The sequence below is a fragment of the Gambusia affinis genome, linkage group LG04, assembly GCF_019740435.1.
Source record: "Gambusia affinis linkage group LG04, SWU_Gaff_1.0, whole genome shotgun sequence".
Taxonomy (NCBI): Eukaryota; Metazoa; Chordata; class Actinopteri; order Cyprinodontiformes; family Poeciliidae; genus Gambusia; species Gambusia affinis.
Window position 1 is genome coordinate 12,561,708 of NC_057871.1, and position 23,890 is coordinate 12,585,597.

The 23,890-nt window shown below is 35.9% G+C and overlaps 1 protein-coding gene across 5 annotated transcripts in view; it reads left to right on the forward strand.

The window, feature by feature from the left end:
- LOC122830212 (alpha-1,6-mannosylglycoprotein 6-beta-N-acetylglucosaminyltransferase B-like) overlaps nt 1-23,890 on the forward strand; it is a 115,654-nt gene that overhangs the window by 76,223 nt on the left and 15,541 nt on the right. For 4 of the 5 annotated variants that reach the window (XM_044115386.1, XM_044115385.1, XM_044115387.1 and 1 more), the window contains exon 9: nt 17,107-17,238. The exons of the other annotated variant lie outside the window; for it this stretch is intronic. In XM_044115386.1, coding sequence (XP_043971321.1) covers nt 17,107-17,238 — 132 coding nt within the window. The remainder of the gene's footprint in view (nt 1-17,106; nt 17,239-23,890) is intronic. 5 annotated transcript variants of the gene reach the window in all.

Sequence of the window (23,890 nt, forward strand, 5' to 3'; positions counted from 1 at the left end):
CAGTGAGTGAAATGCAACGGCTGACAGAGTTCAGGGACTTTCGGCATTGGTGTCTGAAAAGTGTAGATTAATCATGAGTTGTATTCTTACTGTGATTTTCACCAGAAGCATCACAATTCAATATTTTCCTGATATTGTATTATCCAAATATCCCCCAACATAAAACAGTTTTACCTGCGTCTGCTCATGCTGCAAGATAACAAAACTACAAATAGTATTTCTTTGTTCAGAGGGTATCCAACTTTGGTACAAATAGGATTGGGCAATATCTATCATGACACAAAAACGTGTCATGATAGAAGCGTTTCATATCAGTCAATATCAACAATTATTTATTCGTTTTCTGTTTTAAATATCTGAAATGCTGCCAAAGTGGTGACATGACCTTTCCTGTTTTATCCACAGTTGTCACTCCTTGCCGGTTTTTTTATTATTATTTTTACGCAGTTATGAGGCACAGTAGTGAAACTTTAAACTGATTGTTGCTTGTTGCTAGGTAAAGAAAGAGTGATTGAGTTGCTAGGTAACCAAAGACTTATTGAGTTTGTTGATGCCACCGGCCTTCCTTAGTTGGCTTTGAGAGGTTGAGCAGTTAAAGCCTTTCTTTTGCCTACATCCCCCAGAATGCTGTGCGGCTTTGGATCGGAGTTCAGTGAAATTATTGAACATTCTATCAGACGTATTATCTATTGATATTGATCATGTGTCTGCTGCGAAATATATTGTTATTGATTTATTGTCCAACCCCAATCACAAATAAAGTTGATGTGTAATAAGGGAGGCATTTTAAATGAACTGGTGACGTGGCTGACAGAATAACCAGTTATGTTTAGACTTGAGAGTCTTTATTATCATGGTTGATGGTTAAAGAAAAGCAAACTGATTAAAATAGGAGTCAAATTTTGTCCTTTACTTGAATAGTATTCCATGTTTTGAGACATTTTCTGGAATGCCACATATTTGCACCCGTTTCAGCTTTACGAGATACATTTCTATGACCATTCTGATAATAGCTTTTCTAAAAATCACTCACCAGGTTCAGATTTGAGCTGGAAGCCAGTTCAGACAGCTGAGTGCAGCCTCAGAGGCTCTACGCTCTACAACACATCAATAAAAATTTGTTCTTATTTTGTGCTCTGCCCTGTCAGCGGTATAATACTAATGAGAGCACTTAGGCGCTGCACCTCTGTCTGCGTGGTGGGATGTGACATAGCGCTCAAATCAACACATCCACTTGACTTAAGATGATTTGCGAGAGGAAGTGCTTGTTCCTACACATCCATCCAGATGCACGTGTTCACTTTGCATTTGTGCAAAAGCCAACTGCCGGCTGGATCAGTTGACTGGCACTTTGCTTCTGTTTTTATCATTCCTGAGCACCGGAGGCAGGTTACAAAGTGGATTTATCTGATGCTCTCCGTGTGTGAGAATTTAATAATATTTATTTACATAGCCATATCCAAGCATTACCGTGCAGAACATTGCTGAGTGTTGAACAGTGTCTCACTCTGAGGTCTGTGTGCACTTTCAATCCCCTTGACGTCTTCTGTCACAACTAATGCAGGCTCATTCTTTTTGATTTGGTGGGATTAGATAGGAAGTTGCTGATGAAGGGGAAAATACCTCGCTGCCTGATGACTTGGAAAGCAAATCTAGAACAGGCTTCATAAGTAAAAGCTTCAGACGGTGTGTATGCATGTGTGTTTGTTTGTCTAGTGGGCTGTGAGGTTTTTTTCTGGGGCATTAGGGGTATTAGTCTACGCTTTTACTCTACGTGTTTCTTTTTTTCTGTATGCTCTTTACACAAACCTGAAATTGTCTCACCTTGTTGTTCCAACTCTTATTTAATTCAATTCTTGCTGTATCCATGTCTCCATGTTACACTTTTAATAATCAAATATCTGGAACGCTTCTGGTTTTATCTACCAGAAGATAAAACCAGTTTACTCTTTTTTTGTTTTATCTATATTTTCGTCTTAATTTGTTATGTTTCTTTATCATTTTTATTATTGTGAATGTTTAAATAGCTAAATAAATAAATTATTTATTGATTCATGTATTAACTCAGAAACTTGGAGGAGCTGGAGTTCTCTGTAGGAGTTGGTGAGTTCCCAAATGAAGAGAAATGCACACAACACCAAATTTTACACAAGTTCAATGGAGCTGGTTGTTGAGAAAATGTTGAAGGCTGGAAATTTTTAGACTTCAGTTTTATTGCACGATAGATATTTAAGGATTTCAAAACCCCAGCATTCTCATGAGTATTGAATGATTATTAAGGAGGAAAAGCCTGAGCAGGCATTATTAGTAACATGTTCAAACTTTGTGTGCTCTCTTTTTTCAATCTCTCTGAAACAAGAGACTGAAAATCTAATGGGTTACAAGTAACAGACAAATTTAGTTTATTAGTCTTAGTTTAACTTGATAAATTAACTTGGAAAAAATTAATTTGTGACCCAATTACTTTATATTTAAGCTGGATCACCTGTTCTCTTTTTTCAATGTGTACATAGTGTATTGCAGGTTAAAAATATATTTTGTCATATTTTTCCATTGCTGTTTTTTTCCTTCTACCTTCTGCTTAAATAAGCCTGACCTTTTTCACCTTGCTGCCCCACCTTTCATTTCATTCCCACCATGCTCAAGTCTCCATCTTCCTGTTGCCACTCTTCATCTGAAAAGTTTATTATTTTTGACATGGGGGCTGATTTTATTTACTTTTTTGCTCCTCTGTCTTTCATCTCTTATTCATCCCATCCTCACATGCACTTTCTCTCCCTCGCTCTGAGTGCACCGGTGTTTATGATGCGCCTCGCAGCTCCCTTATCTGGTGCACCCGGCCTTGGCTGATAACTGGGGCCTGTCAACTCCTTCGGATACCAGAGTGTTTTGATGCACATGAGTGCTTGTGTGTGAAAGATTGTGTTGAATTCTGTGTAAGCATATAAGTATCTGCATATGAGGTGGGGTGTGTGTGTGTGTGTGCGTGTGTGTGTCTTGAGTAAGAAACATGCTCAAAGATTATCATCCCTTGGAAGTAATCAAAGGCAAACGTGGAAACAGATGATTACATGGACGTTTGGGTGATTATAGATTATGTGAAGGTACTTGTGTATGTACCCAGCTATCATTTGGTCGGCTTGGAGAATTAGACTGGGTTGATTTATTACAGTGTTTGGTTTTTATCTTCCTGGTTTTAATGGAAGAGTAACAATACATTAAGCTCATGGGATTAGACTAGATTTCACTTCATGAAAGTGAGACAAGATGTGATTTTAACAATATTTTTCAGTGATGTGCTACATTTTTTCACAAACAAAATAGTAGCGGTCTCACAATTTACTGAAGAGCAACTCAATAAATACTTTCTTTACCACAAGTTTGAGCACTCATCATCATATCCTGTGGTTCAAATAAAAGCATAAACTTAATTCACTAACTGCAGTCTTTAAAGTATAGCTTCCAGTAAAGTAAAAGTAATGGCATCATCCAAAACGTTGATGAGACTTGAGCTGTCAGCTGAAATTTTACCAGTATCTTCAAAATTTTACCAGTGTCTTCAAAATTTTACCAGTGTCTTCAAAATTTTACCAGTACTCCTACAACACACTCCAACAAACAGCTGTCAACTCTGAAAATGAAGGTAGTTTGTCACTACAAAACAAAAGTCTGCAACATTAGAAAATGGCAGTCAACTGTAGTTGTTGAGAAAATAATTCAGGTATGAACTAGAAATTTGTCAGGGAACTGCAAGCAGAAATGCTGGAAAGGAAATAAAACCCATTGATTGAGTTTAGAGCGCATTGACAGTCGTGGAAAGAGGGCGTGCTTAGGCCCTTCACACAGAAACAGGTAGTTTTGACAACAACCACCTGTTAAAGTCTTGACTTGCCTGTCTGCATGGAGGGAAATACAAATCATTTTACCTGAAGAGATATAGTTTTTTAACAAGCCAGATAAGATCTCTGCTTCCTTGCACTGTGGTGGATATGAGAGATTAATCAGATCAGATGTCACCTGAGGGGTTTTGAATTCACAATATTCACTGATATGCAATGCTGGAATAATACAACTAAACTGTTTCAGAAAGGTTTTGTATGGACAGAATGTTTCTGTAAAAAGAAAAATGCTGCTAAATCTGATTGCTGTGTTTACGAGGATTGCCAGTCGGTTACTGGCACTCACTGTTTTGTGTTTTGTTATTCTCTGGCAACTGCAAGTAACAGCAGTTGGCATCAATCATGGCATCAATCAATCATGGCATCAATCATGGCATCAATCAATCAAATAAATCAATAAAATTTTATTTGTACAGCTCATTTCAGCAACAGGGCATTTACATCATATAATTACAAAAATGCAAAGTCATAGAACACACAATCAACAAGATTACATTTTGCTATCATTGTACATCAGATTATTGATTAATGTTTCATTGATTATGTTTCAAAAGCAACTCTAAACAACTGGGTTTTTAGACTAGATTTAAAGGAACGCCGTGTTTCAGCTATTTCACGTCATTCAGTCCAGATTCAGCAGAAATTTTGTTTTTGTTGAGTTCAGCGTTGTTCATGGAGACTCAGGACAAATTAAATAAACAAAAATGCTATATTTTATAATTTAATATACCTGGGGAAAAAAAAGGTAAAAAATTAAAGTCACATTTTCTACAGAAGAGAAAAGATGCATTTTTGTAGATCATAGATCATACCGCTGTCTGTCATATCACGATTAAAAATCCTTAGAAGTAATTAAGAACTAAGGGCTTGCAAGTGAATCAGCAAATCCTAAAGTATTTTTTTCCTTTGACGAAATATAGTAGATTCTAATATTAGGACATAACATGTTACACATTCATTTCTTTTTATTTTAGTCACTGTAGCATAAAGTAAGATCAAAGATATTTAAAAAATGTCTCTTGTAGAACAGTTGCAGCAAATACCTTTTTCTATTATTTAAACTGCTTACTATATCTACTTAGAATAATTAAAAATTTGATCAGGACGTGTCGTTAGTACGTCTTGCTGTCACCGAGGCATCATATTAGCATCTACTTTTCTTTCCGGATTATGAGAATTATGGTGTGATTTTGGATACATGTGTAAAAGGACCAAACTGATGTTACACAAATTTGTCATTGTGTCACATCATGCAAACTTGGCTACTACGCTTTTAAAGCTGAAACCTTTAAAGGTAACCTTATGCAACATCAGGGAAAGATTCTTCTGAAACACTAGAGCTTCAAAGACCTTTTGCTAAAATTAGTTTTGGGTTTGTAGTGAGCACAATTTCTGTAATGTATAAAAGTACAATATGTGCAAGACATGTGAAAACATCAAGAATATATATACTAAATCAATATTTTCAGATTAGAAAATTTGTAATTCTTTAAACATTTTGGACTTTTTTCAACAAAGCTTAAAATGACGGCTAATTTCTTCCTGGGATTAAGCAAACGCTCAGTTGTTCAGTAAATATGTATCAGCCCTTCAGCAAGACCATCAAATTTTCATGTTTGGGAATATTTCTATAATAGGATAGACACACACACACACACACACACACACACACACACACACACACACACAGCAGAGCTTGTCATAATCTGAGCTGCTTTCATCACTTTCTGACTGTTGACCCTCAGCCCCCTCTGTCAGCTGGGGTTAGAGTGGGTGACTTTAGTTGACAGCAGGAACGGGAATGCCCTTCAAATACTGTGCTAAAACAACCACTATACACACATACAAAACACGGTTAAAATGTGTTTAGTGCACATATATGTAAACAGCACCTCATCTGCCCTACAAAACAATATGAAATCCCTAATATGTATAAAACTACAGCCTAGAGGTGTTTTTTTAATACGAGCTCTATGACAGCAGTGAATCCAAGAGAATTATTAAAATTATTTTTCTTAAAATGTAAAGTTCTCATTCATAGCACACATTTTAATGTCTCACCCTCTCATGTTTCATTACTCCTGTCCTGATTGGGTGGTTATTCATCACTTACTCTTTAAGTAGCTTGTACCATGATACAGTATCTTTCAAAATCCTCTTCTCGCTTCGAGGCATATCTCTCTTTTTATGTACTAGCAGACTAACTGTCCATAGGCTGGAGAAAAGATTTGTAAGCTAACTGTCTCTGAACTGATGCTAGCAGCTGTGGCTCTGATGACTTCTGGGTTGAAACATGTAATAAAGTTCTATTTCATTTTTGCTTTACAGCAAAATGCATAATTTATTCTTTAACTTTGAAAATTATCAGAAGATTTTCTTGTCTTTGGTTTTCATTTAATTTTGGATTTTGATTATTTTTGAACTCTTTATTGTCACTAATGACCTTAAGAGCAATTGTAGATTGGAATAAGAAACTACATTCATCATGAAAAAGGTCTTATGCTTCGCACCAGTATAACAATTGTCACAACAACTTTTTTAGTTTTTTGCTTGCTGGATTTACTCATAATACTAAACGATTCATCTGGATATGTTTTGCACATTGGAGATTTAGCTGCCATCTATATTGGCAGCTAAAGTTTCTCTAAATCAAAGAAAAAACTAGACTTAAATCTGGCAACAAAAACCAGGAATTAGAATAAAATCTTAATTTCTTTCACCAACTGCACCACATCTCTCCAAACACATACATGCAGATTGGAGTCATTGGACTATAGACAAAGGGACATAGTTCTGGGAAGGCAATCAACTCTTATTGCTCATATTTTGCCTTTGTGCATCTAATAACAGCTCTCCAAATTGCTCCTCAGGAGATCAATAGAGCCATTTGGTATTGAACTGAATAACTTCAGAACACCTCACACATAAAATATTCAGCAATCACATATATGCAGTTTGCTGAGATTTTATTGAGTCATTATATACTGCGGAGCAAATTGTTTGTATTCTTTTAGGTTGTAATGGACTGAAGAAGAAAACATATTTGTTAATCTAAAACATAACGTCTGGCAACAAATAATTAACAGAAATATATACATATATAAACTGCTAACTCAATATTATGACATGTGTGAATATTGAGTGTAATAACATCAAAACTAATCACATTTAATTCTAATCATTTGGTTTGCATCCTTTTCCATTTCAATAAGAACACACAGAAAACAAAATGTGTTTGTCTGCTTGGCCTTTAATCTATTTTATTTATAGATTTGGGAAAGCAGCTCAAGAATTATCAGTATTGAAATGTTGCTTTGCTTTCTGTGTACTGGAGCAAGAGCTCCTAGCAACACAAGGAAATGCTTTTAAAGGGAAACTATGGCGTTGAAAAATGTCTTATTCAATTCTCTCTGTTTTTGCTTGATTTTGTTTTTAATCTATTGGCAGTTATTGGTGATTCTCCTAATTTTAGTGCATATCAGATGTTAAACAGAGTGCAACTATGATTTAGACATCCTGAATCATCATCTATATCAAGTTGGCGTGAGGCACCGCAAACATCCCCCTTAAGTTTGTTTTAAATAGATCTCAATCTTTGTGCGGAAAGTGATCTATGCCAGTGTCAGGCCTCTTTTTGTGCATATGCCAGATTTATAAATTGGACCCCTGAACTCAGTCCAATAGAGGAATTATGGGATGCGGTGGGATGTGTGGTTTTGGGATGACTGCCATCATCCTTGTATTTCCACAGAATTTGGATGATATTAGATGTTCAGATTTTAAATTTTGCTTTAGTTTTGATGTTGAAGCACAGTAGACTTGATTATTTTCTTAAGTTTACATAATGTAAATCAAATATTTACTTCATATATATTATTAGACATATATTTTAAAGTCCGGTGGCAGAACATACATATAGGGATGTGCAAGCATAAAAGCATTACTAATGATACAGTTACTCTGTATTTTTTGTGTTTTCACTCTGCAAGCTTTTTGAAAGCTGCATGAGAACCATATGGTATAAATGCTAAATTTTCCAGATTATTATTTTTAAGATGCTCAGTTGAGTTTTACTCAGAAAAGTACAAATTGAAATCGCAACAAAACATATTTTAAATAAACTAGTGGTACTTTAGGTACCATATTGACAAAATGCAACTTTGAATCCCAGCAAACAGTTCTACAGTAAATTTGCATTTACAGAATTAGATTGGCTCTGCAAAATATGTGGGCAGCAAGCTCAGTGTTCAAAAGGAAGAATACTTTAATAGATTTAATTGGTTGAGTGAAGTTGTGTTAAAAGAGGTCATTGTTCAGTTTTGTTACATCAGCAGAAATGTATTTCAGTTTGTCTTGACAAAAGCAACAAAGACAAACCTCATTTTAAGAGTAAAGCATTCGTTTTCTCTGCAAATAATTAAAACACAAAAGACTCCTGGAGAATAAAAAAGGCTTACAGAAACTTAACTATCATGAAGCTGGAAACTGCAGTGTGTTGTCTTTTCCTCTTAGCATTTTGATGTTATTTGATTTCTGTTCAACTATGCTTTTTTTTCTTTTTCGCCCTTTTGAATACAAGTCAGTTTTAGCTCCACTACCTACTGATTATCTAACTGCAAGCTAAACCAATGATTGATGGACCGTTTGCTCTAGAACTCAGTGTCCAGCTTGAACTGGAAACCAGCTTGTTAATGGGAATGGTACAAATTTAAACGCATCTTGGAGATTAGTGGAAAACAAAACGGTGCAATGCAGAAGATAGAATAAAACAGTTTTGTATTTTAATAGAGGCTAGTATTGTTGACATAGTGCCAATAACTCAAAAACCAACACTGAATATGGCTACAGCGTTCTGCTTCAACTCAGAGAGAAGAACTGCTGTTTGTAAGAGCTTAAAATCCAAAAGTTATTTCCTGCTTTATTGTTATTATATGTACGTATTAATTTACTGGACAGGTCAAACTTTTGTATTTCATCCAGTGAAATTGTTTAAAGTTTTAGTCTATTTGTTGATTTTAAATGGCAAGAAGTGTGAAATATCTTTTTTAAGTTCATTGCATTTAAGCAGTGGGACTTGGATTTCCTGAAAAGGAACTTGTGGCTGCAGAAATACATCAGCCAACTTGACCACATTCGCTTGATGGAATTTTCTAGAATGCCTCCAGGCTGGTGTTAGGATGTGGCCATAATGAGAACTGATCCCTTCTCCAAGTCCTACATTCCCTCTTCTATTAGACTGCTCAACAGCAACAGACAGTGCTCATCTTAATTAATGCCACTGAGAGACTTCCAGGATTTATTTAAATTGTGTTATTATTTTTCACAGATTATTTGTTACTTGGCTTTTTTTTTATGCCGTAACTAAATGTATGAACCTGGAAGCAAAAGTGAATTTTCCACTGGGACTAATGAAGTTGTCTGACTCTGACTTCGCCTCATTTCCACACCAGAAAGACTTCATCTTTCATCCTCTGCTTTAATACTTTTAGGGAACATTTAACATGTGTTCCCATCCTCCACCCCACTCTCATTTTGCCCATACTAATCATGAAAGCTGAAACAGATACAGATGTCAGGAGAACTTCCCTTCAGAGAAGATTTTTATCAGATAAGATCTCCTCCTTGGAGAATATCAGCTAAAAGTGTTGACACTTATCTGGGTCCCCTGCGGCTATCATCATGCATCCAAAGCAAAGGGATTAATAAGCAGCAGTTAACGCTGCAGATTTTTATCCCTGGGTTTTGCTATGCAAATTTGACTCACATTGCTCTGTTTTTAAAGACATTAAGGGAATAGTTCTTTTTAAAGTGAAATTCAGTTATTAGTTTTCTTACCAAACGTTACCCATAGAAAACCAAACCAATATCAAACATGTGTCTCAAATGGTTTGAGCACCCTTTGCTCATTTTATGCAAACTGAATCAATTAGGTGGCATAAGATCTCAATTCTTCAGTTCTAGATTGAAGCATTGATTAATTATGTCTGATTTTGTTATTCCTTTTAATGTTTTGGCTAATCGTAAATAAATACAAACAGCAAAAATCTCAGCATCTTAAAAGTCTTTCTGTACCCTGCTATTAACATTTCCAATAAGCACCAGGGCGTCTTTCTTTACAACTTTAGAGGATTTGGAAAACTTCAGTTTTTGCTTAAAATAATCTACTTCTGACATCTTCACGAAGCATCGTAACAAAAAGGTACCGACTGGAATCTGTGACCCAGTTTTAACAGACGATGACGCTGAGAACAAGTGAAACACCTGGCTTTTTTCTTTTGCTTTTTTTGATGAGCAGTTTTGTACCAACAAGCCTAATTGTGCTCTTAACTTTAGTGCAGCTCTGGCGAAATGTGCAAGTTCAGCAGTTTGCAAACCTCTCTGTGTTTGTTTACCTCAGCCGTTTTACCTACCGGCCATGCAGACAGATACGCCACCAAAGGCAAATTGCTGCATTGGTTGTTGGAGGCTTTCTTCAGTTGTGTCTTCGATATTGTATCACAGACCACTGAAGTCCAAGGAGCAGTCAATGTCGAGCATTTCACTGTGCTTTGGTGTAGGCACATTTTAGATTTGATTATAGGTATATGTCAGACTATTTGTGCTCACAAAAATCTCACTTTAAAGTCCATGTAAAAAAAAATTGCTGTCTGTGCACAAAGTTCATACAAATTTACGGCATCGTGAAGGAATTTTAAAATGCACTTTTAAATGTATAAATAATAAAAAGGCAAATATGTTAGGTTCAGTGAATGTCCAAACCTGGGCTGGAGGCAGAATTATAATACTGATGCATCACAATTATGCTTAAAAGTATTTCTTTTAACTGAAAGGAAAATTATTTATTTATTTATTTATTTATTTATTTATTTATTTATTTATTTATTTATTTATTTATTTATTTATTTATTTATTTATTTATTTATTTATTTATTTATTTATTTATTTATTTATTATGGCTGATTTAGTGAAGAGTGCATGATTTTTAAGTCCTCACATAGTTTTCCATTTGGATTTAGGTTTGGGCTTTGAATAGGCCATGGACATGTATTGATCTGAACCATGGATGGTGAACCTCACCTAGCCAGTAGCGCTTGCAGCCTTTTAACAAGTTTTCTTCAAAACTGTCGTTTATTTAGTTGCAGTTATCTCATCATTAACTCTGACCAGCTATTCTCCCCCTGTTGAGACAAAGCAACCCAACATTATGATGCTGCCACCACCACGTTTCAACATGAGGATGGTGTTCAGAGTGATGTGCAGAAACTCGAGCAATTTTTTTGTGAAGTTGCAGACAGGGCTTCTAATGTCTTTTTTATGTTGAGTTTGGCTACTGTTGTTCTCTTGGCTGAATTTTTCATTAATAATCTCTTTTTGCCATTCTCTTTTTTAGAAGATGGATTTAACCAGAGCTCTGTGAAACATTCAAAACATGCCAAACTATTTAATAAGGCAGGTATCTCCTTTTCTTGGTCTTTTTTTTTTGTAAGTGAAGCTGATTGTAAAGAACTGTTATAAGGAAATAGAAGAAGTTATATACAGCTCTGGAAAAATTAATTAAGAGACCACTTAAAATGATCAGTTACTCTGATTTTACTTTTTATAGGTATATGTTTGAGTGAAATTAATATTGTTCTTTTATTTTATAAACTACTGACAACATGTCTCTGAGATTCCAAACAAACATTTAGCATTTATTTGAAGAAAATGAGAAATGGTCAAAATATCGAAAAAGGTGCAGTGCTTTCAGACCTCAAATAATGCAAAGAAAACAAGTTCATAATCATTTAGAAACAACAAAACTGATGTTTTAACTCAGGAAGAGTTCAGAAATCAATATTTGGTGGAATAACCAGGAGGTTTCCAGTAGGGTTCAGTGCAATGGGCTCGTAATTTTTTCTAGAGCTGTATTTATTCAGAACCTTAATATTGCTTTTGTGGTGGGAAACATGTTTTAAAAAATCACCACCTTCAGTTTTACCAAAATATATTACTTCCTCCATTTTGGTCATTGTCATATAAGGTCTCTTTACTGAAACCACAAGTCTCTAAGGTTCTGTTACATTCTGATAAAAGTTAAAGGTCAGCCCCATTAAAACACCTTCTTGGTCTGAAAGAGTTGGAAATTGTGAGGCTTTAAGGACAGCCTCTTTCAGTCTAATAGAGCATGATGAAAAAGTGGCAGACTTTTCTCAATAGTGCTACAGAAAGCCCGCTATGCCAGTTTTCAAATTTGTATGGTGCCTATTGAATGAAGTATTTGAAAAGGCCCTCTACATCTGTGCGAGTTAACTATTATCCATAAGGATGAAAGCAGGCAGGAGGCAAGACTAATTAGCAGTGCCTCTCTCCAGGCTGAGTGGTTTCTTGAAATCACACTATTCTATAATATTCTTTAGGGTTTTAGACCACAGATCATTTCTAGCGTCTAAGATGCTGTGATTTTTGTATTTTTTTGTCTCTTAAAAACTATTTCTTGCTGTATGACACTCAAGAGAGTAAAAGATTTGCCTCCCACAGATTGATTATGTTCTGAGTTCTCAGAATCAGGTTATAAATTAAAGATAATATAATTGAGTTTTGCCATAGATGAATAGATTCAAAGGTGTCGCTTCTTGTATTCCTCAGCTGAGGTTCACTATTTACTGCATGTTCAGATTCACAAACAACTGGCAAAAAGCGTAAAATAGTTTAATACTTTGAAAACAAAAATGTATGGAAACTTGGCAGCAGAAAATTCATTAAACAGACCAGCATGACTATTAAAAGCCTGGCTAGCCAAAGACATGGTCCTGCATTATCAGCAAAGTTCTGGGCATTCAGCAAATGCTACTGATAACTTTTATATCCAATCTTGACACCCTCATCTTTCATAACTGAATATTTGGATGCCAAAAAAATGTCTGGTGCTACCTGGATAATACCATATGAATTTCACAGAAGTACAAGATTATGAAAGCGATGTCATCAGTCCTGTTGTTGCTAAGATACAGACACAACACCGTACTGCATTTGAGACAATATTTGGTCATTTTAATCATGCCTCACTGTGTTCAACACTGCCAACGTTTCACCTGTTTGTCATCTGCTCCACGTGGGAAAACAGGATTTTGAATTTGTTTTATGCTAACGTCAAGAATGCATATGTCTCCAAACCAAGACCTCCTGTGGGAAAATCAGACCATAATCTTGTTTTCCTCTATTCTGAATACAAACTACCCACTAGAAAGATGACTATTAGGAGAACATGCCCTGCAGGCATGTTTTGAAGCAACTGATTGGACTTCTCTCTGCCAGCCACATGGAGATGAAGAAGATTACAGGAGTGCTACAAGAAATACTTGCTGCCAACAGCAAGTGCACCTATATATCTGTACAAATTTATTCTGATATTGTTACGGGCAGTAAAGTGTGAATGAAATCTGTCCTTCTGTAGCTGTTTGAAGCCATGGTGGATAATGATGCTGCAATCTATAATAACTCTTTGAAGATTTAATGAGTTACAACATTTAATTTCCCTTTGGGATTAATAAAGTATTTTAGAATTTTAACTGAATTGAATAACTGACATGCATAGAATTGTTAGAACTAAAGCAAATAGTTTCAGCGAGCTTCAGCAACTTATTTTTTCAGCCACACTTATCTCAATGATAGGCTTTAAGCATTCATATGTAACAATAAATATATGTCATAGAAGAGCTTAGAACAAAGAAGTGCTTAGAATGAATTAAAAATCATAGTACTAGCTGCTGATAGTGGTGCTTGAGGAAGAAGCTTTAAATAAAAACCCTTCAGATGAGCTTATCTGTCATGCTGCCAGTTGTTTCTCTTAGCAGATCAGACAAAACACTCTGGCCGTATCTGTGTGTGTCAGCCACTTGATGCAGTTCCTGCTTCGAAGCAATCGCTTTTTCATTTTGCTTCAGTCACCATGTCAAGCACCTTTATAGGTGTGTTTTCCCTCCTGTCTGATTGTGGGCATCAGCTGCCAACAAAGCGTCTGTAAGTGCTGTCAGCTGTACTATTGAAATCCCACCCTGCATGAACAAGACAGCCAAACTGAATTGAGTTTAGATGTAGCGAGATGAAATTCACCAGGGGCATATAATTTTATTACTGTCTCCATTAGCCTCTAGCCTCATCGATCACAGACATAAGGGTGAGAAGGCAAGTTACAGGTCAAAGATCAGAGGTCTGAGCAGGTCTGTCGGAACTGCAGCCAATGGAAACACAAAGCTGTAAAGCTAGAAACAAAGATAACAGTGTCCAGAGTACACTTTTACTCTATAGTAAAAATGGTAAAGTCCCAGAATTATTCAGTTCAAAAGGTGGAATAAGTATATTGGTAAACCTTTAAATGTTTGTCTTTACAAATCAGACAAATATATTGCCCACCATCTCTTATTCTCTTTCTACAATCCAAAATTTCAATCTGTTTTATTAAGGTTTTATGTAATACACCAACAGAAAGTAGGTGAAGTTTTTAAACAACTTGCCAAGTCATGATGATGTGTTTAATACATCATCTGACAATGGGAATATTATAAAATGACTGCAAGCCTACCAAGACTTGGCTGTCCATCTATACTGACAGCACACCTGTAGGAGAAGATATTCTGGTCAGAAAGGATGGAAATGCAGCATTTCGGACCATGAATGTTGGACATTACCTGGCGAAACACATTATCCCCACTGTTATTCCTGGTGGTGACAGCATCCTGCTAGGAGATGCAGGGATAGGGAAGCTGATGGGAAGATAGATGGTTGTGAACACAGGCTAATTCTGGTAGAAAAAACATGTTCAAGGCTGAAAAAGACTTGAGCTCTGACAGAGGTTCAGTATAGGGCAAGCGACATGTCCATGTTTTTCATCCCATTGGATGGAGCTTTAGCTATTTTTCAACAAAGAGTTGAAAAAAAAAATCTAAGTCTATAAGTCTGCAAACCTGGTAAAGCATATAACATCAAAAGACTTACAACTGTGAAAAGTATCAGCTCTTTTGGGACAAACTGCAATCCAGGTTATTTTGAAAATTCAATGCTCTCGTCACAGGGATGTCGGGATACAACAGTCTTTTTTGCTACATGTATGGGTTCTATCAGTATTTAAATGAACTGATTAAAGTAAGTTAGTACTTAAAAGTCCCCAACAAAGAGCCCTGAAGAAATACTAAAAAACCAGCCAGACTACAGATGAGAGGCCAAGAAAGTATGTTTGCATGAGGCCTGCAGGAGGAGGAATGGCAGCGCCTGCTTTATCTGCAGCGGATGAATGTGCAGCCCCATATTGGGCCGTACAGCCCAGAGTGGAGATGATCAGGAGGGCAGATGTACAGATGGAGGATAGTATCATGATTGTTTTTCTTGTCAAAGCTTTAAAGCCTAAAGGGGTACATGAGCAAACTAAACTGACATCTTGTGCCAGAAAATCCGAACGATTTTTTAATATTTTCTCCATTAAAAGCATAACAAGTAAGACTTTGAACAGTGCCAGAGCAGCATCATTATCCACCATGGCTTCAAACAGCTACAGAAGGACAGATTTCATTCACACTTTACTGCCCTTAACAATATCAGAATAAATTTGTATAGATATATAGGTGTGCATAGTCTAAGGAATCCATGTGGAGCATTCATTTGCATATTCTCCTTTTATGAATCCTGCTTTTTGTAAACCACATGGGGTCTTAGACAGTGTGAAAGTTAGGAATTGAATTAAGTATTTAAAGTTATCCAGCTGTGTGTTCACCTTTTCGTCTATTGATCTATCCATCCACCTATCCAACATTGATTGAGAAGTAAAGAATTTGTCCAGAAAAATGTGCATGGACCTTGGAAGGACAAAAGTGTGCAGGTCTTAGTTTGTGTCCAATGTTTGTCAATTTTGCATCAACTGCAGCTACATAATGTTACAACTAACAATTCTAATAGCAACTTATAAATGTTATGGTTGCGTTTTCAACTCTTGCATGCCGAAAAATAAAAAAAATAAGGTCATACTATACACATTATGCAGGCAATCATCATAATCCAAAGGGTTCCCTACATTTTCCATTCAAACATGTTTGCAGCAAAAAACTTGACCCTGATTTCCTTCATTTTGATTGATCAGCCATTGTTTACATGTTAGACTGATTTAATCCATCAATCTTATTTACTTTTTACAATACAAGGAACCCTAAAATCCAAAGTCACTTTATTGGTGGTTTAATTCTGCTAGTTTGACCTTGTGATTTTCTAAAATGCAAAATAATGTTTTGTATTTTATTTTTTGTAAGAGTTACAGTCTATGTCTGTAGACTTACCTGCTGTGTGAGTTTGAGTTTAAAATGAAAGACTAGGAAGAAACAACATTCACTTTCATAACTAAGGAAAATAAAATCACTTACCTGATGTCCTGCTAAAGCAAACATATATATGTATGTGTATATATATATATGTATATGTGTGTGTATATATATATGTGTGTGTATATATATATATGTATATGTGTGTGTATATATATATATATATATATATATGTGTGTGTATATATATGTGTGTGTATATATATGTGTGTGTATATATATATATATATATATATATATATATATATATATATATATATATATATGCAAAAAATAAAATGCAAAACATTATTTTGCTTTTACAAAATCACAAGGTCAAACTAGCAGAATTAAACCACCAATATATATATATAATATATGTTAAAATGCCCTGGTTTCCTTTGAGCTAAGAATATAATAAGATCAATAGTGTCATTTTGACACGCTTAGACACAATTTAGCTTTTTTTCTCTCTAAAATTGGATTTATATTTTAAAAGTGTTTTTCCGTGAAATAATTGAGTTCCAGTATTATATTTTATGGCTTTTTTGCTTTAATCATTTTTTGCAAAGTGTTTTTAACACTAAATCTGTTCATACTCTTCTTTTTTATTATCTTTAGGCTTGTTGTAGCGCAGCAACAAAAAAAACCTCGGTGTCTCTGGTGAAAGCACAAATTGTTCACCTTCCTTGTCTGGGCCAAAAGCAAGCACAAATGTTGTTTGTTTTTGTTTGTTTGTTTTTTTTATGAGTGAATAATGGATGTTTTGCTTCAGGCCAATGTCCTATCTTTGTGCCCTGTGGCTTTCCAGCTTATCCTGCCTTTATTGTACTTTAAGACTTTTCTGCTCCTCTAATCTTTTCTTTCATTTGGATATCTTTCAGGTTTCTTGGAGTGCCTCCTGGTAGAGGTAGCTGCCCACTCATTGGTCCGTTGCCCTTTGACCTCATTTATACTGACTACCACGGCCTGCAACAGATGAAGCAGCACATGGGACTGTCACTCAAGAAACACAAGTTAGTGACAGAGTTTATTAGCTTGACTAGAAAAGATGAGTTTATGTGGGACTAATATAAGGCATTCTAAGAGATAGGTAAAATACTGAGATTTAAGTTCAAATAAAAAACACTCAAACTAAGGTTTTGATCTTAATCTAGTCTTTAATCCAGTCTGACCATCAATGCCATCCGTATCTGACTTTTTCATGTCTGTCTCAACGAAGGGTGAACTGATCAGTTGACCCTGAGTTCCTTCATTTTGATTGATCAGTCATTGTTTACATGTTAGACTGATTTAATCCATCAATCTTATTTACTTTTTACATTACAAGGACCCCTAAATCCCAAAGTCACTTTATTGGTGGTTTAAGTTGTCTGCTAGTTTCACCTTGTGATTTTGTAAAAGCAAAATAATGTTTTGCATTTTATTTTTAGTAAGAGTTACAGTCTATGTCTGTAGACTTACCTGCTGTGTGAGTTTGAGTTTAAAATGAAAGACTAGGAAGAAACAACATTCACTCTCATAACTAAGGAAAATTTAGATCTAACCTAACTTTTTGGACTGTGAGAACATGAGAACATGCAAACTCCATACAGGCCAGGATTCAACCAGGAGCTTCGTACGGCTTCTTACTTGTTACCAACTGTACTAACACACATCTAATGTACTAATCACATCAAATCTATTATAAAATCTATTATAAAAACATCATACTACCATCTAAAAAACATTGCTAAAGTTAGACGACTCATGTCCCCACAAGACTCTGAAAAATTAGTTCACGCCTTTGTTTTTAGTAGACTCGATTACTGCAACGCTATTTTTACTGGATTATCAAAAAAAGCAATAAGACAGCTCCAGCTTCTCCAGAATGCCGCTGCAAGAGTCCTGACTAAAACAAAAAGAGATCAGCATATCAGTCCAGTTCTAAGATCCCTGCACTGGCTACCCATTACTCAAAGAATAGACTTTAAAATCTCCTTAATGGTTTATAAAGCACTTCATAATAGAAACCCAGACTACATTTCTGATCTTCTTCAATCATATAAACCACTCAGACCTTTAAGATCATCACAATCAAACTTTCTAACTATTCCGAGAGTCAGAACCAAACATGGTGAAGCAGCTTTTAGTTTTTATGCTCCAACACTCTGGAATAAACTTCCTGCTCACTGTAAGACTGCCCCTACCTTGAGTTTATTTAAAACAAGGTTAAAAACCTTCTTATTTGACATTGCCTATTCTTAGATGTTTGTTTTTAACTATATTCAAAGTGTAATATTTTATTTTGTACATTTTTAATCTGCTTGGGTTTTAATTTACTTTCTTTTTATTATCTTCTTGTTGTTTTTAACTTGTTTTGTACAAGCACTTTGAATTGTCCTTGGCTGAAAGGTGCTATATAAATAAAGTTGCCTTGCCTTGCCTTGCCTTGCCTAACATGCAACACTGAATTTCCTCTAAGTTGTTTCATTAGAGTACTACGTTGTTGCCATAGTGCTGTACATTTTGTGATGGGGGAGTTATATGTACATAAGGAAGGAGTGATTACTGAATAACAAGAAACAAGGCGGTTGAAAACATTCTGTTCCATCCAAATAAAATAAATTTGGGAACAAAAAAAAATGTATTTTTAAATATTGTGAACAGCATGGCTACCTGTAAGAACATAAACTGGTGCAGCACTGTCTGCCATGCTCCATTACATTGCACAGCAAGGGTAAAAATAATTATAATTAATACCACATGTAGTGCAACATAGAAGGCATTTTAAATGCTGACAGCTTAACATGCAATTACACATGCAATAATCACTCCATATGTCCACACAACATAACATACAAACCTTAACATTTAGTCCTATCAGATCTCATTCTTAGCAGCTGTTAGCTGCTGTGTGATTGTCATTCTGTGCTCACTGCGATCAGGAGAGAGGTGCTTAAACGCTTTATGAAGTGGAAACAGGAAGGAAACAGAAAACGTGTGCCTCATGAGAGGAAACACAAATTAGACTCTCTCTCTGCATGCGTGTGTGTGTGTGTGTGTGTGTGTGTGTGTGTGTGTGTGTGTAGTAGTGCAAAAAAGTGTGCTTAATGGCTTTTGGCATTGCTACAGAGTTTCAGCAACTTGGAATCTAGGCCATGACAGGCACAAAGAAGAGGCAAGAAAACATGAATTAATATCCAAGGAAAAAGGATTTAAACTGCCAGAATGCACTGAAGGAAAATAATCGGCTGCACATCCCTGAGAGCACTGCAACATGAACCCACATCAGCTTCAGGGCTCTTTCATGTCGTTGCCTCAGAAACAAATAAGAGAGAGTACAACTATATTCTCATTCTGTAGTCCAGTTTCCACCAGTATTAGTATCAGGTTGAAGATTATGACCTGATAAATCAGTTTATCTGCTACATTTACATATCATCACAGGGTTTGACTGTTTGGATATAATTGTCTTTTTTTTTTCTCCTTGTCAATGAAGCCGACGAAAGAGTTGAAACAGGGGGCAGCGTATTGTACTTGACCAGGAAGTCAGCTAAAAGTACAGAAGCAAATATTCTGTTAAAATAACAAACAGTAGGGGCGTGGGGGATGTCGCGACTCATGTTTGGAGGCCTTGGGTCCTCGACGCGGCCGTCGCGGGTTCGACTCCCGGACCCGACGATATTTGCCGCATGTCTTCCCTCTTTCCTGTCGGCCTACTTTCATATGGGGGAATCTAGAGCCCACAAAAGACCCCCTGGAGGGGTTAAAAAAAACACAAAGATAAAAACAAATAAATAAATAACAAACAGTAAATAACAGAGAAGCAGAGATTTTAGGAAACTGGGGAATGGAAAGCTGTTACAAGCTTAAAGGGCCAATCCATATACGGTATTTGTAAAATCCAAATATAAGCAAGAAAAATGTATTGCTGGTGGACTGAGAAGGTATTTTCCCAGCATGTAACCCATTTTTGTTGTCTTGTTTTCATGATTTATCTTTCTCTCACACACACAAACCCCACATTTCCAGCAGAAAGACCAGCAGAAGTCGACGCCTAATTGCTTGCCGTGTTCACCTTTCTGCTGCTCAGTTGTTACTGTGCGGTTTTGATCCTGGCTGTCTTTAACAACATGTGGCTCTTAGTGTTTGTAAAGTATTTTGTTCTATCCCACACTCTCTATTTAGAATTTGTGAGTTTATAAAGTAACACTGAGCTGTAAAGTTATATCATCTACCTAGACAGACTTCTCGTGCTCTATTATTATTATTACTGCAAGTATTTTTGGTAAGCCTTCTAACAGATTTTTTTTTAGGTTAGAGAAATGGTATGCATTTTATAATGATAATATCTGCCTTACCTGCAGTAGAAATATATCGTATCGCTGTGAGTTTGTAAGAAGTAAATGAAGTCTCAGTGGTGAAAAGCTAACAGATGATCAAACATTCAAAGCACTTGAGAAGGCTTTAGCTACTGAAGCTAATTGTAGACTTTTGATATCCACTGGCATAAACATTTGTATTTGAACAAGTTTAAATACCTTAACTAATTTAAACACCCACCCAACCATTTTGTGGCAATAAGTTAAAGTTTTTTTGGTGTCTGGAAAATTAACAGCTTCAAAAACCTCCTGAATGTTGAGTCACATTCGACGAGCGCTGCGCTGTTGCCTAGCAACCCCAGCGAAGCCCAGCCCATCACTTTGCAAACAGGAACCATTTTTTATTATATAACCCCGTCAACATACCAACCGGTTTACTCATGAACCTCTTTCTTAATGCTTAAAAATAAACGTACCAAAAAGGTTTAGTAGGTGTCATGTCTACAGAACTGACATTCATATTTCTGATATATAGATGAGAGGAGCTTCATTCTATTTCTCCTAAAATAGAATTTACAACTGCAGAAAACTGCATTTTCTCTTGTTTTCTGTCCTATAATTTCTCCTTATGTTATACTGCTACATTTACCTTTGTAACAAGGACCCCAAGGATCAAGTTAGGTCAATGACATCCCTTCTTACCCCTCCTTCCCCTCTTTTATTGTGGTTGAGTCTCTCACACTAACGAGTTTAATTAATCACATGGTCTAAGCTTTACAACCTCTTTCTTCTCAGTTCTCTTTAATTACCTTTGTTTTATGTTTGCACTGACAGCCACTCTAATTTATCAGGCCTGCGTAACATGGTAATAATGAGAAAGATCCTGTTGTGTTCTGTTTGCTCGACTTCATATGATTGTTTGCGTGGAGGTGAGGGTGTATTGGTGTTAGTGGGCTGCTGTCGGAGATGCTGAAAGCAGATAAGTGTCTGTTTTAAATCACACCCACTTATCTGATAATTGGAGCAGCATATTGATCCACTTCCCCCCCAACTCCCTCCTTGTTTGTTGACTTTACTTCTGTGATAGTGGCGTGTCGAAGGAGATATCTGGGGGGCACGTCTGCATCCAAACACGAACAAAACATCTTCCCAGACTAAAGGAAAGCAACGCTGCCTGCACTAGCAGTAGTAGATAAATGATAAATGAGGGAAGGTTTTTGCACACAAACACCAATAGCAAAGCTGCATTTTTTTAAGCTCCTTGTAAAAAAATATTGACAAATTTTCTTTGACATAAAATTGTTTATCCTTTTTTTTTAATCTTCTTCTAGAGCCAGAAAACACCTTCCAGCTACATGAATACAATGTTCGATATTGTAGAAAGCTACATCAGTCATTTGGTATTTTATTCACACTGCAGTATTCCTTATGTTAGATGTCATAGCAATAGACTAGTCTGCCTTTAAATGTATCTGGATGGAAAATCAGTTTTTACTGTTAGTAACAAACTTTCGTACACACATTTAGTGACATGTATGTTTGGAAAACAGACTTTCTGTTGCGTCTGCTACTACTGTGCTCATGCAAGCTCAGTTTTGTGTTATGTTTTTGTATGCGTGTTTGTTGTTTTTTTATACATTACTGAAAAGAAGTAGACATTTTTTTCCTGTCTTCCTTTTTTTCTGGTTTTGTTTCCACTAAGTTTCAAATGTGAGGAAGAATTTCCAACAATTAGACAAAGTTAGAGGAAGAGTTGGGTGAAGATGGTGGTTGAACAAATTTAAAGCTAGACTCTTCAAACCTTGAAGAACCATCTTTTTTCCCAGATTATGTTGGTTTGATCAAATAATTGTAAAGAATCAGTTCTTATCAGTAAAAAAAAAATACTGCCTGACTAAACACATGTCGCCACCTGGATTTAACTAAGCAAATCATGAAACTTTTCTACATTTCTGCAGAATTGTAGAAAAGAGTGGAAAGAACAGAGATATGGACAACTTTAAAGGAACATTCAAAACCAGAGGAGAAACCTCATGTAGGGTAACACTTGATTTACTAGTTTTTTTGGCTTGCTATAAAAGAAAACCTGGTATCCAATATTATTATTGTATTTGGGAAAGGAAGTGACAGATGATTTAATGTTAGCCCGCTTGATAACAAATGCATCCCTTTTAGAAATGGTACTGTTAGGTTATTGAAAACAATTAGCCAAGCAAAGGTTATTTTTAATGTATTTAATGTGGAGATATGACTTAAAGTCCACTGGATCAAAAATTAAACACCAGAGTGAACAAAAACAATGATAATAAACAGCCCATGTTCTGTTTTAGGTGTTATATGAAGGGATTTTCGTTTATTTATTAGCTGGTTACATGAAAGCTGATACTTAGCGTACAGTATCATATAATAGTTCTGTTAGCATCAAAGCATGTCAATACATGAGCACAATTGTAATGTCGTTAAAATATAAGGAAGTTGAAGTAACTATGATTATTCTCTTCAAGCCTTCATGTTCAACACGCTCTATAGCATAGCACAAGTTTCAGAGCGTTTCCTCATCAGAGGAACGAGCTGTGATTTAATTTAGATAACCACGTTGAGTGCATCCATGCTTTGCATAACAAAAAGGAAAAAGTGTGAAGAGTGTTTGTTTTCTTCTAACTTTCTTAATACATCAAGTAATTCTTCATTCTGTGCTCCTACTGCACATTGCATCACATAACAACATGCCACCCTGCCATGATTCCTTCACCCTGGAGAACCTCTGAGCAGCCGTTTAACCCAGATTAGCCCTTTACTCTGATCTTCAAATAGATATTCAGCTCAGCTACTCCTCTGCTTATCCCTTCTCTCCCCCAACTATTTTATATCCTTTGGGGATGGCTTATCCTAACAGAAAACCATTGCAGAGCGGGTGAAAAGTGGCAGGGCGAGGGATAAAAAAAACAGGGTAGAGACAAACGAAACTAACACTTGCTATTAATAATTAATCGCCGGCTTTCTGTGGCCCTCAAAACTAAATCTGAAGGGGTTTCTGTGGAATTCTTTCATCAGCACAGCAAATAACAAGAAACTCAGAAGTGAGATTGTTTGATTCTTTTGAATAAAGAATATTATTCAGTTTTATTACTTTTGTGAGAATTTGTAATAAGGCCGTTCCATTCAAATTACCAGCTTTTGTTTAATGCTTTTTTTGTGTATACAGTTCTTATAATCATATGCTTTGTGTGATTTTCTCTGATAAATCTCTACTTCTGTTTCTGTCTAGCAGGCTTTGTTCCAGAAAATGTTCTCACTTTGAGAAGTCACCTTCTTTCTAAATCACACATAAATAACTAGTGCTTTTATTTTATATATTAATGAA